The following is a 15,188-nucleotide window of genomic DNA, read 5'->3' on the forward strand; positions in this document are numbered from 1 at the left end:
GGGTGCTCTTTACAACCCCTGAAAGTTTCAGCCCGATTGCACGTAAAGCGGCACAGCCGCGGCCGGACGAAATTCTGGTCACACGCACGCACACGGACACTTCTCAAATTATAATAAGGTAAATAGATACATGGTTTTTGAAGGGTTTGACAATTTAAACAAGTAAAAAATCAACTTCATTCACACCTTTAGTAGAGTCACTATTTGCACATGCAAGTTTTTCACCTAAAATGTAGTCTTTGTTTAGCAATAATAATTGATACAGTGTGTGGTGACTTTTCTCTTCTTTTTCTCCCTTCAAGGCCCACTGATGCCTATGATAATTGGCTTTCCAAAGTTGCTCCAAAGGTGCAAGGTATTTTAAGATACAACGAGGCTTACAAGTAAGTCTGCTGAACTTTCATTTGTGATTTAATTTTAATAAAATATGCCATTAGCTACACCTAGTTATTATGACCACAATTGATGATCTTTATTTGTTAATACTAATAATTTTCCTTTGCCAGGAGGGCGAGTCGTGCCGAGACGGTCAACAACTTTGTGAAAGTGTCCCAGCTTGTGCCCGGTGACCTGCTCAGGTGAGTACAAGCTCTACTCAGCACAAGCTTCCCATCAAGGTGAACACGGAGAGTAACTCCTTCTATTTTGTGGTTACAGGAGAGCGTTTATGAAGATGTGCACCAGTCCGGAGGCCTTCCTCTCCCTGCGCACCCACTTTGTCAGCTCCCATGCCCTGCTGTGCGTGAGCCACTGGATCCTGGGCATCGGAGACCGCCATCTCTCCAACTTTATGATCAACATGGAAACGGGAGGCATGATCGGCATCGACTTTGGTCACGCATTCGGTTCGGCCACACAGGTCAGGCATTCAAAGGGATTGTTCTGAATATTTGACGTGGGCTTGTATGAGGTACTAATCCATAGCAAGTGTATTGCCTGCAGTAGATTGCGATCTGTATGCTCCCAGTTTGGAAAAGTAGAAAGCTGCAGCACAGCAGCAAGTAGCCACCTAAAAGAAGGCCCACCTAAACACATCAGTATCAGTTTAAGTGTATGCTATATTAACATTTTCAGCGCTTTAACTTGCAGTCAAGCACCCTTTCCTTTTGCACTAAATCTTTGCAACTGTAGAACTTACGTATTCCTATGCACTGTATTACGCCGCAGATCTCTGTTTGGATCATGTTCGGCATGCGTAGGAATATGGAAGTTCTGCGGTTGTGAATATGTAATGTGGAGCGCGCCGACCACAATCTACTGTAGGTAATACACTGACTATCAATAAGTACCTCATACAACCATCTACTGTAGGTAGTACACTGACTATCAATAAGTACCTCATACAACCATCTACTGTAGGTAGTACACTGACTATCAATAAGTACCTCATACAACCATCTACTGTAGGTTGTACACTGACTATCAATAAGTACCTCATACAACCATCTACTGTAGATAGTACACTGACTATCAATAAGTACCTCATACAACCATCTACGGTAGGTAGTACACTGACTATCAATAAGTACCTCATACAACCATCTACTGTAGGTAATACACTGACTATCGATAAGTACCTCATACAACCATCTACTGTAGGTAATACACTGACTATCAATAAGTACCTCATACAACCATCTACTGTAGGTAGTACACTGACTATCAATAAGTACCTCATACAACCATCTACTGTAGGTAATACACTGACTATCAATAAGTACCTCATACAACCATCTACTGTAGGTAGTACACTGACTATCAATAAGTACCTCATACAACCATCTACTGTAGGTAGTACACTGACTATCAATAAGTACCTCATACAACCATCTACTGTAGGTAGTACACTGACTATCAATAAGTACCTCATACAACCATCTACTGTAGGTAATACACTGACTATCAATAAGTACCTCATACAACCATCTACTGTAGGTAGTACACTGACTATCAATAAGTACCTCATACAACCATCTACTGTAGGTAGTACACTGACTATCGATAACTACCTCATACAACCATCTACTGTTGGTAGTACACTGACTATCGATAAGTACCTCATACAACCATCTACTGTAGATAGTACACTGACTATCAATAAGTACCTCATACAACCATCTACTGTAGATAGTACACTGACTATCGATAAGTACATCATACAACCATCTACTGTAGGTAGTACACTGACTATCAATAAGTACCTCATACAACCATCTACTGTAGGTAGTACACTGACTACCAATAAGTACCTCATACAACCATCTACTGTAGGTAGTACACTGACTATCGATAAGTACCTCATACAACCATCTACTGTAGGTAATACACTGACTATCGATAAGTACCTCATACAACCATCTACTGTAGGTACAGTAATACACTGACTATCAATAAGTACCTCATACAACCATCTACTGTAGGTAGTACACTGACTATCGATAAGTACCTCATACAACCATCTACTGTAGGTAGTACACTGACTATCGATAAGTACCTCATACAACCATCTACTGTAGGTAGTACACTGACTATCGATAAGTACCTCATACAACCATCTACTGTAGGTAGTACACTGACTATCGATAAGTACCTCATACAACCATCTACTGTAGGTAATACACTGACTATCAATAAGTACCTCATACAACCATCTACTGTAGGTAGTACACTGACTATCGATAAGTACCTCATACAACCATCTACTGTAGGTAGTACACTGCCTATCGATAAGTACCTCATACAACCATCTACTGTAGATAGTACACTGCCTATCGATAAGTACCTCATACAACCATCTACTGTAGATAGTACACTGCCTATCGATAAGTACCTCATACAACCATCTACTGTAGATAGTACACTGACTATCGATAAGTACCTCATACAACCATCTACTGTAGGTAGTACACTGACTATCGATAAGTACCTCATACAACCATCTACTGTAGGTAGTACACTGACTATCGATAAGTACCTCATACAACCATCTACTGTAGGTAGTACACTGACTATAATTAAATACCTCATACAACCATCTACCGTAGGTAATACACTGACTATCAATAAGTACCTCATACAACCATCTACTGTAGGTAGTACACTGACTATCTACAAGTACCTCATACAGCCATCTACTGTAGGAAGTACACTGACTATCGATAAGTACCTCATACAACCATCTACTGTAGGTAGTACACTGACTATCGATAAGTACCTTATACAACCATCTACTGTAGGTAACACACTGACTATCGATAAGTACATCATACAACCATCTACTGTAGGTAGTACACTGACTATCGATAAGTACCTTATACAACCATCTACTGTAGGTAGTACACTGACTATCGATAAGTACATCATACAACCATCTACTGTAGGTAGTACACTGACTATCAATAAGTACCTCATACAACCATCTACTGTAGGTAGTACACTGACTATCAACAAGTACCTCATACAACCATCTACTGTAGGTAGTACACTGACTATCAATAAGTACCTCATACAACCATCTACTGTAGGTAGTACACTGACTATCAATAAGTACCTCATACAACCATCTACTGTAGATAGTACACTGACTATCAACAAGTACCTCATACAACCATCTACTGTAGATAGTACACTGACTATAATTAAATACCTTATACAACCATCTACTGTAGATAGTACACTGACTATTGATAAGTACCTCAAACAACCCCACGTCAAATAATGTGAACTATCTCATTACTATGATAAGGCAGAGGGTTGCGGCGGGGCGCACAATAGACCCATTTCACGGGGGCCATTTTGTGCCGAAAAGGCAGGTTAAACACAGGTGCAAGCAAAACACTAATGAGGGTTTCCAACTTCCAATGATTGGAATGTGGAAACCCTCATTAGTGTGTTGCTTGCACCTGTGTTTACCCTGCCTTTTCGGCACAAAATGGCCCCCGTGAAATGGGTCTATTGCTCAACTGCCAGTTGAGCAGGTGAGCACTTTGTGTGCGAGCTACTCGCACACAAAGTGTTGCACTCTAGAAATGGGTGTGTGATATTTCTAGTACACATAAAGTTTTAAAATGGTTTCCGTGTTTCCTGACAGTTCCTCCCGGTGCCTGAGCTCATGCCGTTCCGGCTGACCAGGCAGTTTGTGAACCTGATGCAGCCCATGAAGGAGTCAGGTCTGATTCAGAGCGTCATGGTCCACTCGCTGCGGGCGTACCGGGCCGAGCCTGACCTGCTGCTCAACACCATGGACGTGTTCGTCAAGGAGCCCTCGCTGGACTGGAAGGTACACTGACACTCCTCTGGCCTCTTTCTACTGGAGGCCATTTGTGTGCGATTATGGTAATTTACTGCATCTGCTAAGGCATTGTTCACAACTAATAATCCTTCTAATTGGCGGTTTCACAAAATTATGAATCGTTTCCGTTTGATCAAGAATGTTGCTTATGTTTTATATTTTAAAAAGAGACCATCCTCACCAGAAAAACATAGGTCTATTTCCCAGGCTGTTAACACGACAATGTTCCCTTTGGCTGTGACCGCTAGAGGTCACCACAGTCTCATATTTAGATTTGCAGAAAAAAATGCTAGGGAGACAGGGTGGGTTGGGTGGACCTGTGCTAGCGCCCTTTTCTTTCAACTTTGTGGCGAGAGTGCTGGTTCACCTCCCGTAGTTACAGTTGCCTAAACCCAACCAAGGTGTTTTAGTTACCTAAACCCCAATCTGGGAACCCAGAGTCTATCAGTCTGACGACTAATATGATTCTGGGACAGATGACAGATATTTCGGGGTTTCCGCTGTAGAGCACCCCTTCCGTCATTGTTTACAGTCCGACGACGTCTCATATGCAGATATTTATCATTATTATTGTGCTTGCTGACAAGCAAGGCACAATCTTTTTATTATAATATATTTATTTGAGATCTGAATTTTGCAAAGTTGTATACAAGGTACAGACAAGCAGTGACATTTATTTCTTTCTTTTTTCTTGGAGTGCACAAGTCACAGACTGGAGCACAACCTTTTCTTATACAATCTCAAATTGACAAAGGCACAAACAGAAGGAAAACTAAAACAACAACAAAACAAACAAACACACAAAACAAAAAACTAACAAAACAGTAAGTCTACCTGATAGCACACAAATCAAACATAGGTCACATGGGGGGTGATGAGCAACAGACAAGTCCATATAGGAAGATACAGTGAGAGAAAGAGAGAAAGGAGAAGTATATTAAAAAGTAAAAAGAGGATGCTCAGGGTGTCCATCTCAAAAAGAATAAAGTAAAAGTCAGTTTGGGTCCAAAGACAAGAGCGAGTTGACATAGGAGATGATAGGCTGCCATCTTCTGTCAAAATTGGCAATTGATCCTCTCACAGAGTGCCCAAATTTCTCCAAAGACAGGAAAAACATTAAATCACTCAGCCAGGATGTAGTGGGAGGAGCCAGGATGTAGAGGGAGGGCGGTTTTGACTTTTCCAATGCAACAGAATACGTCTACGGTAGGGTTTAATATTTTTCCCGAAAATGAGGCATAGCGGGAAACGGGAAATACAACAACAAATACAAAGAAAAATCCCGGGAAATCGCCCTTTTTTTTTTTTTTTTTTATAAATCTATGGGTTGCTAATTTGATGCTGTAGTGTCTTATTTGCTGATATCAATAATTATTCTCATTCTTATTATAGGATTAAAGAAAAAGAATGAATTTATGTTAACAAACATTATAATTTAAGATAAAAACATATGAAATGCCGTGTTCATTGCATGTGATCGTCTGCTGATAAGAACAGCCTCATGGAAATGTTATTTGACAATAAATAAACGGAATCCGTTACAGCACTTAATTTGGGAAGTGATATTGGACAATAAACAAATGAAATTCGTTAAAGCAAGTTATTTTGCGTGTTTCAATTAAGCTGAGATGGATTCCATATTCTGATAGCGTTCAGCAGCCTTTCTATAATAGCCAAACAATTTCATTTACTTTCCAAGTGACATTCATTGTTCAAGTGCAATTGAATCAATAAACTAGTGCAAACAATCACGGCCTGCGCCGCTTGTGCAAAATTCACGGCTTTAAGAATCCGTCATATGCTGCCATTTCTGACAGTATTTCGGCCACCGAGGCTTTTGGTGTTAAGTATGCTTCACTTGCGGGGTTTCTGGGGTTTTATGTTGCTGCGACTGCAAATGTCGCAGCAACCCGCTTGTTGATCGTCCTCCACATCTTATCACTCGCTCACAGAGGTTACATGTGGCATCCTCGTTGTTTTGGTTGTTTGTAAAGTATCTCCACGCAAAACTACTGGCAGGCGTGGCAGCAGAAGACATCGTGGTGGAATCCATCAGCGTGGTGACCGTGGTGTTCTTTTAATACATCCATGAGCGTGGTGCATTGTTGAGAGATGCTCAACAGGTTGGTGTGGGCTGTGTGGACGAATTACCGTATTAACTGCAGTAATGGTCATTACGCAATTTTATTTAGGCTACAATAGACTATACAGCTATTTTCTTCAATTCATTTTTCCCCGTTAACCGCTATTGTATTTTCCGGGAAACGGGAAATGGTCCAGTCGGGATTTCCCGGGAATCCCGTTTCCCGGGATTAAACCCTAGTCTACGGGCTATGAGTGAGGCAAAAGCGACAACATCAGATTCAGTTTTAGAGAGATTAGCTAATGTAGAGGGCACCCCAAAAATGGAAATAAACGGACATGGGTTCAGTGTAATATTAAGGGCTTCGCTTAACGTTCTAAAAAAACATGACCAGAAGTCAGACAGCTTTGGACAGAGGAAAAACATATGAGTATGGTCAGCTGGAGAAAAGCCGCATCGGTCACAGCCAGGTGTCATTCGTATCAGGGAACCGCCTGCTAAGCTTAGCTTTTGTGTAGTGAATCCTGTGTAGAACTTTGGACTGGATTAGGGTTAGACGAGAGCATGAGGATGAAGAGTTGACTCTAACTAGTGCCTCCTCCCAACATCAGACAGTTCTTGTCCAAACTCCTCCTCCCACTTACCCCTAACTCTCGCAAGAGAGATCGTGTTCGAGTTCAGTATGAGGTTATACATAACTGAGATTAAACCTCGTGTTTCAGGAAGAGACAAAATATCAGATAGAAAAGAGGTTGCCGGGAGTAGAGGGAAAGATGTAAAATGCGTGCGAGCGTAATTACGAGCCTGCATGTATTTAAACAAGTGGGAGTGGGGTAAATTATATTGTACACGGAGGTTCTCAAAAGAGTATACCTCTAAGTATAAATCTGAAAAGCAGACTAGGCCCTTCTCTCTCCACAAACTGAAAAATGCATCTAGGTGAGAAGGAGGAAATAAATGATTATGGCATATAGGGCTATGTGGGGAAGGGGCAGACAAATTGAAATGACGCCTAAACTGTTTCCATATCTTTAAAGATACGTCATTGTTTACAGTCCGACGACGTCTCATATGCAGATATTTATCATTATTATTGTGCTTGCTGACAAGCAAGGCACAATCTTAAAGTCCGACATACTTAATATTATTATAGTTCCTATCTGCCTTTTTTTGGCGCGTAATAACTCCCAAAGTTTTCACGCCACTTAGACATGCCAGAACAAAACGTGCGGCTCATTGAGGAAAGGGTTGCTATGACCTTTCTAAGGGTTCGGTCAAGCGGTTTGGGCGCTATTCGCGATTAAGTTTTTTTCCCATTGACTTGCATGGGGTTTCGATAAATCTGGCAAAATCTTGCATTAAGTTAGCTGTATCTCAGAAACCATACGAGATACAACTACGAAACTTGGTAGGGAGGTTCACAGAGGGGTCTTTTACTATCCACGAAAAACCTACACCAATTGGTGGCGCTATAACAGCCCTCTTTACGATTTGTTCCATAACTTTTGAACCGTAGGGTCCTCGATCAAACTTCTTTTTTCCCTGGACTCCCTGGGACCTTCCGCATCTACTCATCTAGGCCACGCCCATTTCCGTCTGACTAGATTTTCTGCCATTTTGAATTGTGTCCAAAACTGTTTTTTTGCGATTCCTCCTTGAAATTGTGTCCAATCTTCACCAAACCAAAGTACATATCATGCGGGGACTGCCCTGCACAACACTGATTTTGAAGTTTTTGAAAAACCCGCACCGTTGCGATATAATCGACTTCCAAAGTTCTGTGGGTGGGGCCTATTTCACCAAAATCGGCATAACTCTGGAACACAACGTGTGATCCTAACCAACCTTGGCCCAGGTGTGGAAGGATGTACTCTGAGCCTATAGGAGAAATATTGTGTCATTTTGCCTATAGGGGGCGCTATAGCAGCATTCAGTACCTGTACCTTCTAAATTATTTTATTTTGAAGGGCGGCAGGAAGTGCTGATTCATTGTAATTATGGCCAGCCTTCCTTCTTGTATTCTTGTATTGACACTTGACACATGCACGCAATTATATAGACTTCAGACACACCTATACCTGTATTACAAGTGGTATATCACTCATGGTCTCACTCTCATTTACATATTATCTTTTGAGCAGCTCCAGCTCTTCTCTGTTAAAAAACACATGCAAAAAGTGTACTGGAAGCAGGAATCCGGTGTGATTTGACCAGATAAATATTGTTTAAGAGTAACTGAGCAGGAGTGTTGCATGTTGGGTAGAGAGAATGATGTTGACAAAAACAACGCATTAAATTAGCTGTATCTCAGAAGCCATATGAGGTACAGCTACGAAACTTGGTAGGGAGCTTCACAGAGGGGTCTCTTACTATCCACGGAAGAATTGCACCAATTGACCAGATGGTGGCGCTATAACAGGTTTTGGTTCATAACTTTACAACCGTAGTTTCTACAATCGAAATTCTTCTGCCCCTGGATTTCTTGGCTCCTCCCGCTTCTACTCACATAGGCCATAACTGCTTAGTCCCCCTAGCTGCATGGGCAGTAGTCTCTTAGAACAGACGAGTTGGCTTCCGCAATTTTCAAATGCTTCCGCCATACCGTCTGTACTTCGTGGGGGAGAATCATGCACCAACCGGAATGGGAAGCAGAAAGGCGGGTCTTCCGCTCATTAGTCCAATCAGAATCCAATATGCCGGCAGAAAGGCGGGTCTTCCGCTCATTAGTCCAATCAGAATCCAATATGCCGCATTCGCGTGTCGTGATTGGTCGGATTCCGTAGAACTTCCTTCCAGTCTGAAGGTTTTTTTCCCCAACTTCCTTGTGCATGTTCTGGGGGTGTAACGTACAGACTGTATATAGCTGCATTCGCCGGATGTAGATGATACAGTCTGTTTTAAGAGACGACATGGGCAGGGACCTTGCAAGGCAGGCGGTGCATGGCGAGGACAGCAAGCACAATTACATTTTCGGTAGGAAATGTAGACATTCTAGTTATTATTATTAGCCGAAATGCCGTCTGGACCTACAATCGATCAGCTCCAACTCCATTCTCGCATCAATTGGACTGTAAACAATAGCCGCGTGCACGGAAGCGGAAGTCTTGACGCAGACATCCACTATACAGCGGAAACCCCGGAATATCGACCATCAGTCCTAGAGTCATATTAGTCGTCAGACTGATAGACTCTGGGTGCCCAGATTGCCTAAACCCAACCAAGTTGTTTTAGTTGCCTAAACCCAACCAAGTTGTTTTAGTTGCCTAACCGTAACCAAGTGGTTGCTCCAACCTTAACCGAACCAAACCGCTCGGCCGGGCCGGTGGCGAGAGCAGGGAAGTAGCGGGGAAGTACCGGTGTGTAAAGTTTCGGCAACATATGCCATTTGCATTTCGCATGGAAATAGAATGAGGACAAGCCTGCTTGCTGACTATTATTTTCTCCTTACATATTATTGTTTTATTTTTGATTGTTTTGCTTTCTAATACTTGTGCTTAGTACTTTTTATGCCTCCGCCGGCGATAGCCAGGCCGGAGGCATTATGGTTTCGGGTTGTCCGTCCGTCCGTCCATACGTCCGTCCGTACTATGTTCGTTTATGCGATATCTGAGGAAGGCCTAGACGGAATTTCGTCAAATTTGCCTCAAATGTCGAACTGTTCATGTATTATCACAAAACTGTAAATAAAAAAAATATTGAAAAAGAAATGTCGAACTGGACTCAAGGATGAAGTAATTCGATTTTGGTGGTCAAAGTTCAAGGTCACTGTGACCTCACAAATGACATTTTCTAGCTCGTTAACACGTTATCTCAGGAACGCCTTGACGGAATTTCTTCACATTTGGCTCAAATGTCGAACTGTTCATGTATTATCACAAAACTGTAAATAAAAAAAATATTGAAAAAGAAATGTCGAACTGGACTCAAGGATGAAGTAATTCGATTTTGGTGGTCAAAGTTCAAGGTCACTGTGACCTCACAAATGACATTTTCTAGCTCGTTAACACGTTATCTCAGGAACGCCTTGACGGAATTTCTTCACATTTGGCTCGAATGTCAAAGTCTGGACACATGGATGTTGACTGCTCACTTGTTGGTGGAGGCATATATCCACGGGGCGGTCGTTCTAGTTCTTATATTAACTTGCTTCAAATGTATCTAACTTGATTTAATTCAATTGTACTTGATGACTTTTCTTATACTGTAATTCACTTTGTAACATTTGTTTTGAAAGGTGCTTTACAAACTAAATTATTATTGTCGTGAATCCCCAGAACTTTGAGCTGAAACAGCTGAAGAAGGGCGGCACATGGACTGAGAGTGTCAATACCAAAGAAATCAACTGGTACCCCTTACAGAAGGTCAACTTTGCCAGAAGGAAACTAGAAGGAGCAAATCCAGCTGCCATAACCAGGTACTGTATACTGTCCAAGAGGAAGAAGGAACAACAATGAATGAGATTCTGTTGCGGTTAGACTAGTACAAGGGTTCCCAAACTTTTCAGACCTAGTACCACTATGTACCAAACCAAAGTTCCCAAGTACCACTTCCCACTGTGGATACAAAGAAATTTGACTAAATAACAACTGGGATTGTGAAATTCTGGGAGCCTGACATCGATGTTTTAAATAACAATTTGTCCGATAGCCTTTTTTTTTAAATTAGCGATGCTGTAGTTTGCTCGCCAACACTGGAATTTCCTGGCCTGAATGGTACATTCAACACACCATGACATCCGCAAATTTCCAAGGTGTACTTCAATGCATCACAATGTGATCGTTGAATGTCAATTATTTGTCCAGTTCATTTCTCTGTGTCTCGTCACACTTCTTCTTGTCTGCTTTTCAAATAGTTGAGATTTGATTAGAGCTGCTGGTCTTTGTAGTGATCACTTACAGGTGCTCTTTGGATATTTCAGGTGTTGTATTGTGCTTATTCCATCTTGTGAAAGGCTCTTATTCTTATTGTATTATTATTATTCCTACTATTATTACTATACTCTCTCTGCGGTATATAAGGAAATAGTAGGTACCTCAGACATTTCACTTTACTAAATGGTACTTGAGAATGACTGCTGGAGAAGGCACATATTTTTTGTGACACTTTACTGTACATAGGCTACATTAATTGTTATGGAACAGTACTATGCCTCTTATAATGTTTGATGTTTATGTTGATATTTTTCCATGCCTGAGTGTGAGCAACTGTAGCATGTCCCAATTTCGCATTGGGGATCAATAGTTTTTATGATTCTGATTTGCCTGAGTGGTATCTTGATTGATCAAGATATCACTCATGCAAAGAGCCCTTCACAAGATGGAATAAGTTGAGATTTGATGTTAAAAAGTTCTTGCTTGTAGTAAGTGACGACCTCTTCGAATGTCACTGGAAACTGCATAGCACTGATCTTTCTCTGAGACAGTGAAATATTCCCACACGCTTTCACTTTTATTTGAAAACAAACCACATGTACCCACAGCAAACGTTGCCTTCTTATGTGATGCCACATGCCAGTCGTGCAGCTTTGCGAGTCAGAGTGCAAACAACGTTTAGCCAGCGCAAAGTTGATGTGACACAACAGATAAACATCCTATTAGCTGATGGCAGTCAGCAAGGCTCTTGACTCGACTACCACCAGGTGGAGCCTCCTTGGACCAGAGTTTGGGAATCACTGGACTAGTATAACCCTAGTTTTGATTGGTGTGATGACATTGTGTTTGTGTTTGTCAGTGAGGAGCTGAGGCTGGGATTTGAGAAGGACGCTGCCTTTAAAGGGATGCAGTCTGTGGCCTTGGGAAGCGAAGAGCACAACCTCCGCGCCAAGCTGCCAGGTGGGAGTCTGTCAGTGGAGATGCAGGTGGACTGCCTGCTGGACCAAGCCATGGACCCAAACATACTGGGCCGGGTGTGGCAGGGCTGGGAGCCGTGGCTCTGAATCAAACATACTGGACCGGGTGTGGCAGGGCTGAATCTTCACTTGACTAGTGGAACACGCATCCGTGTGACCGCTGGAGGCTGCACAGCGTCGCAAGTTCGGCCATTAACCTGCGCAGCCATCGCAAATCAGGTTCAGCTCAGGTTGTGAATGTCTCTGCCCCTGTCTTGTCTTGTTCGGTCAACTGTGCTTGATTTGTAAAATGCACTGTATGTCATGTTTTTCATCGCAGTTGTAAACGTGCCCAAGACAAATTTCCCCAATAAAGTTAAACTCAACTCAGATTCAGCCATTAATCGGCCCTATATTTACCTAATTTAAAAAATCCGGCCTGTTAGGTCACCCAGGAGCAGGGGTGCTCTTTACACTTGCTGAAACATTCAGCGCAATCACATGTAAAATGGCATAGCTGTGGCCAAACGCAATTTCTGCTCACTCACTCAAGGGACTTTGAATTGTTGTTATAGGATGCTTCCAAACATCTCTAAGTTGTTTGGTTAGATCCACAAATGAGTAAATTCCCTCATATTTGATAAGGCATCAATGGCATTACAAGCTATGCATAGAAAGTGGGGACAGAGTATGAATCATAAACATGGTAATTGAGGCTATTTCTTGCACTACTCTGTACTCTCCCATGTAAAGTGAATTTCTGATTTTTACACTCATGTTCATTGTGTGCTCAACTTGAATCTGTTTGAAATAAAAATGTTAAAACCGTAGCAAGATCACATTTAGTCATCTAGATTTTGTATCTCACCTCATATTTCACATGACTAGTGCTGAAATACCACTTGACTCAAACGGCAAACATCAATTAATCCATTTTAATAGATCATACAACCAAAGATAGGGAAACAAGAGTTAAGTTAAAGGATAACTGTTCATAAGTTATTGTCAGTTTTCTACAATACTGACAATGTACCAATACTATAAAAAAGCTTTCATCAGCCCAGTGTTGTATTCATTTCCCTCCTCCTCTTTGCATAAAGAAGGCAAGAATTAATGTAGGCCTCGATCCAGAGTTAAGATGGACATCAACGTGGAATAGGCTTTAGTGTTAGCTGCTTTATGTAATACCACTTTCACACCAATGACCAGGGCCCGGCCAGGGTTACTTGACCCATGTTCACACTTCGTTAACACGGGGTTAAACCCTGGTCATGACAATTCAGATAGGACCTGGGTCACAACCCTGAAGAGATGCATAACAAATAGTTGTTCAATCAACCCCTGTCGGCTAACCTGAGAACAACCCTGGTTGGACCCTTGGTGTGAAAGGGGTATCAAGTCGGTTTGTTCACAATGTATAACTAACATGGACAAAAAGCATGACGCCTAATCCAACATTTCATTGAGGTAATTTCAAAACAATTGGGATTCACAAGAGTCACAAAAAACATTTCTTGCCTCATACAACAGTAAATAATCTCTGGGTCAGTTAACAGAATATGGTCATTTCAGTGGCACATATGCTCCATTACTGCTATTGTCTAGATGTACTGCTTTTGTTCACTGTCCATGTAGTGTCACTGAAGCTGGCAGACTCATACTGCAATTAGGAACAATTATAAAAAATTCCCTCGTGAAAAGTAATTCTTCATTCAGCTTTTTGAATGCATGGACATCTAAACCCATGTAATCCAGTTGTGCATAAATGACAGGAATTTTAATAGCTTTTTCTCAATAAAAAATAATTTTATTAGAGTGAGTAATCACTGCCATAAATATTTGCACTCCTATATAAAAACAATATCCACTAGAAGATGTAACAATATGCCATAAAATAAATCGGATCAGACCTGGGTTATATGAGGAGGCACCTTTGAAGTCTGGGTCTGGGAATGAATCACTTTTCTGCATATTTATCATTCGTTTGAATGACTTCAACTGCATAAATCAATCAACTCTGAATCAAGGCCACAGGGGGAAAAGTGTTTGGTAAAAATAGAAAGCAACGTTTCACTTTGGAAGAACATTTTCAATTCATAGCGAGCATGAGGATGAATTTGCAGCGTGTTGATCATTTCTCTGACTGCTCCTGAACTGTAGAGATCTGAGGTGAAAATGTGCTGCCAGAGTGAAATATGACTAAGTATTTAAGGTATCTGGGTTAAGGCATAGAAAAGCTGACTTTTACTTGCTTTGCTACATGTTAGGACACTTTGTCCACACAAAGGAAAAGTACCATTTTTACTTTTACAAAAGCATGTAGTGCATTATTTTTCTCAATGTCTTCTCTTATCACCGTAGAGTCCATTAACCTTCAGACTACAATGAATGGACTGAAAATTACCAAAGTGCGTGATGCATAACATGTATTTTATGTAGAATGTTATGGTCCGATACTTCTGTTGGTAGTATTTGCATATTAGTTTAAGAATAAGGCAATAATTTTGTTAGTCAAAAGGCCTCAGTCATCGTCATTCATGGATCACCTTGAATTACCTTTGTAGGAGACACTTTGGGTTAAAGCAATTCAGTTGAGTCTCCCTTAAGATTAAAAGGCATCAAATAGAAATAATACATTGTATGGTGAGCAGTGACAAAACAACACCTTGGCATATACGTAATGTGTTGGCTGATCGAGATCAACCAGTTAATACCACGATGTAGGAGATCAGCATCGGTCCTTAAAGTAAGACGCCACACCAATAATTCAGATGCTATTCTTGTTACCTGACCAGTCCCTCCAGGAAATTGCGATTTTGCAACCGCAATAATTCAACCAATCACCGTAATATTTGCGAGGGCTTGCAACTTTTCAAAATTCACGCAATTTATCTGCGAAAATGGCAAAACAGGTTCCTCAACTTCCTAATTTTGCCAGTTCCCTCAATTTTACCGCAAAAAATAAATCACATAAAACTTCACAAATT

At 41.3% G+C, this 15,188-nt stretch overlaps 1 protein-coding gene across 1 annotated transcript in view; it reads left to right on the plus strand.

The window, feature by feature from the left end:
* Nucleotides 1-13,017, plus strand: part of prkdc (protein kinase, DNA-activated, catalytic subunit) — a gene marked incomplete at its 5' end in the record, with an annotated part of 156,664 nt that extends 143,647 nt beyond the window's left edge. Inside the window, 6 exons of the mRNA XM_083654725.1 lie at nt 303-383; nt 507-578; nt 658-859; nt 4,091-4,279; nt 10,649-10,788; nt 12,105-13,017. Coding sequence (XP_083510851.1) covers nt 303-383; nt 507-578; nt 658-859; nt 4,091-4,279; nt 10,649-10,788; nt 12,105-12,309 — 889 coding nt within the window. The 3' untranslated portion in view covers nt 12,310-13,017. The remainder of the gene's footprint in view (nt 1-302; nt 384-506; nt 579-657; nt 860-4,090; nt 4,280-10,648; nt 10,789-12,104) is intronic.
* Between the last annotated feature and the right edge of the window lie 2,171 nt (nt 13,018-15,188).

This window comes from Poromitra crassiceps (assembly GCF_964638095.1).
Source record: "Poromitra crassiceps genome assembly, chromosome: 2".
NCBI classification, from domain to species: Eukaryota; Metazoa; Chordata; class Actinopteri; order Beryciformes; family Melamphaidae; genus Poromitra; species Poromitra crassiceps.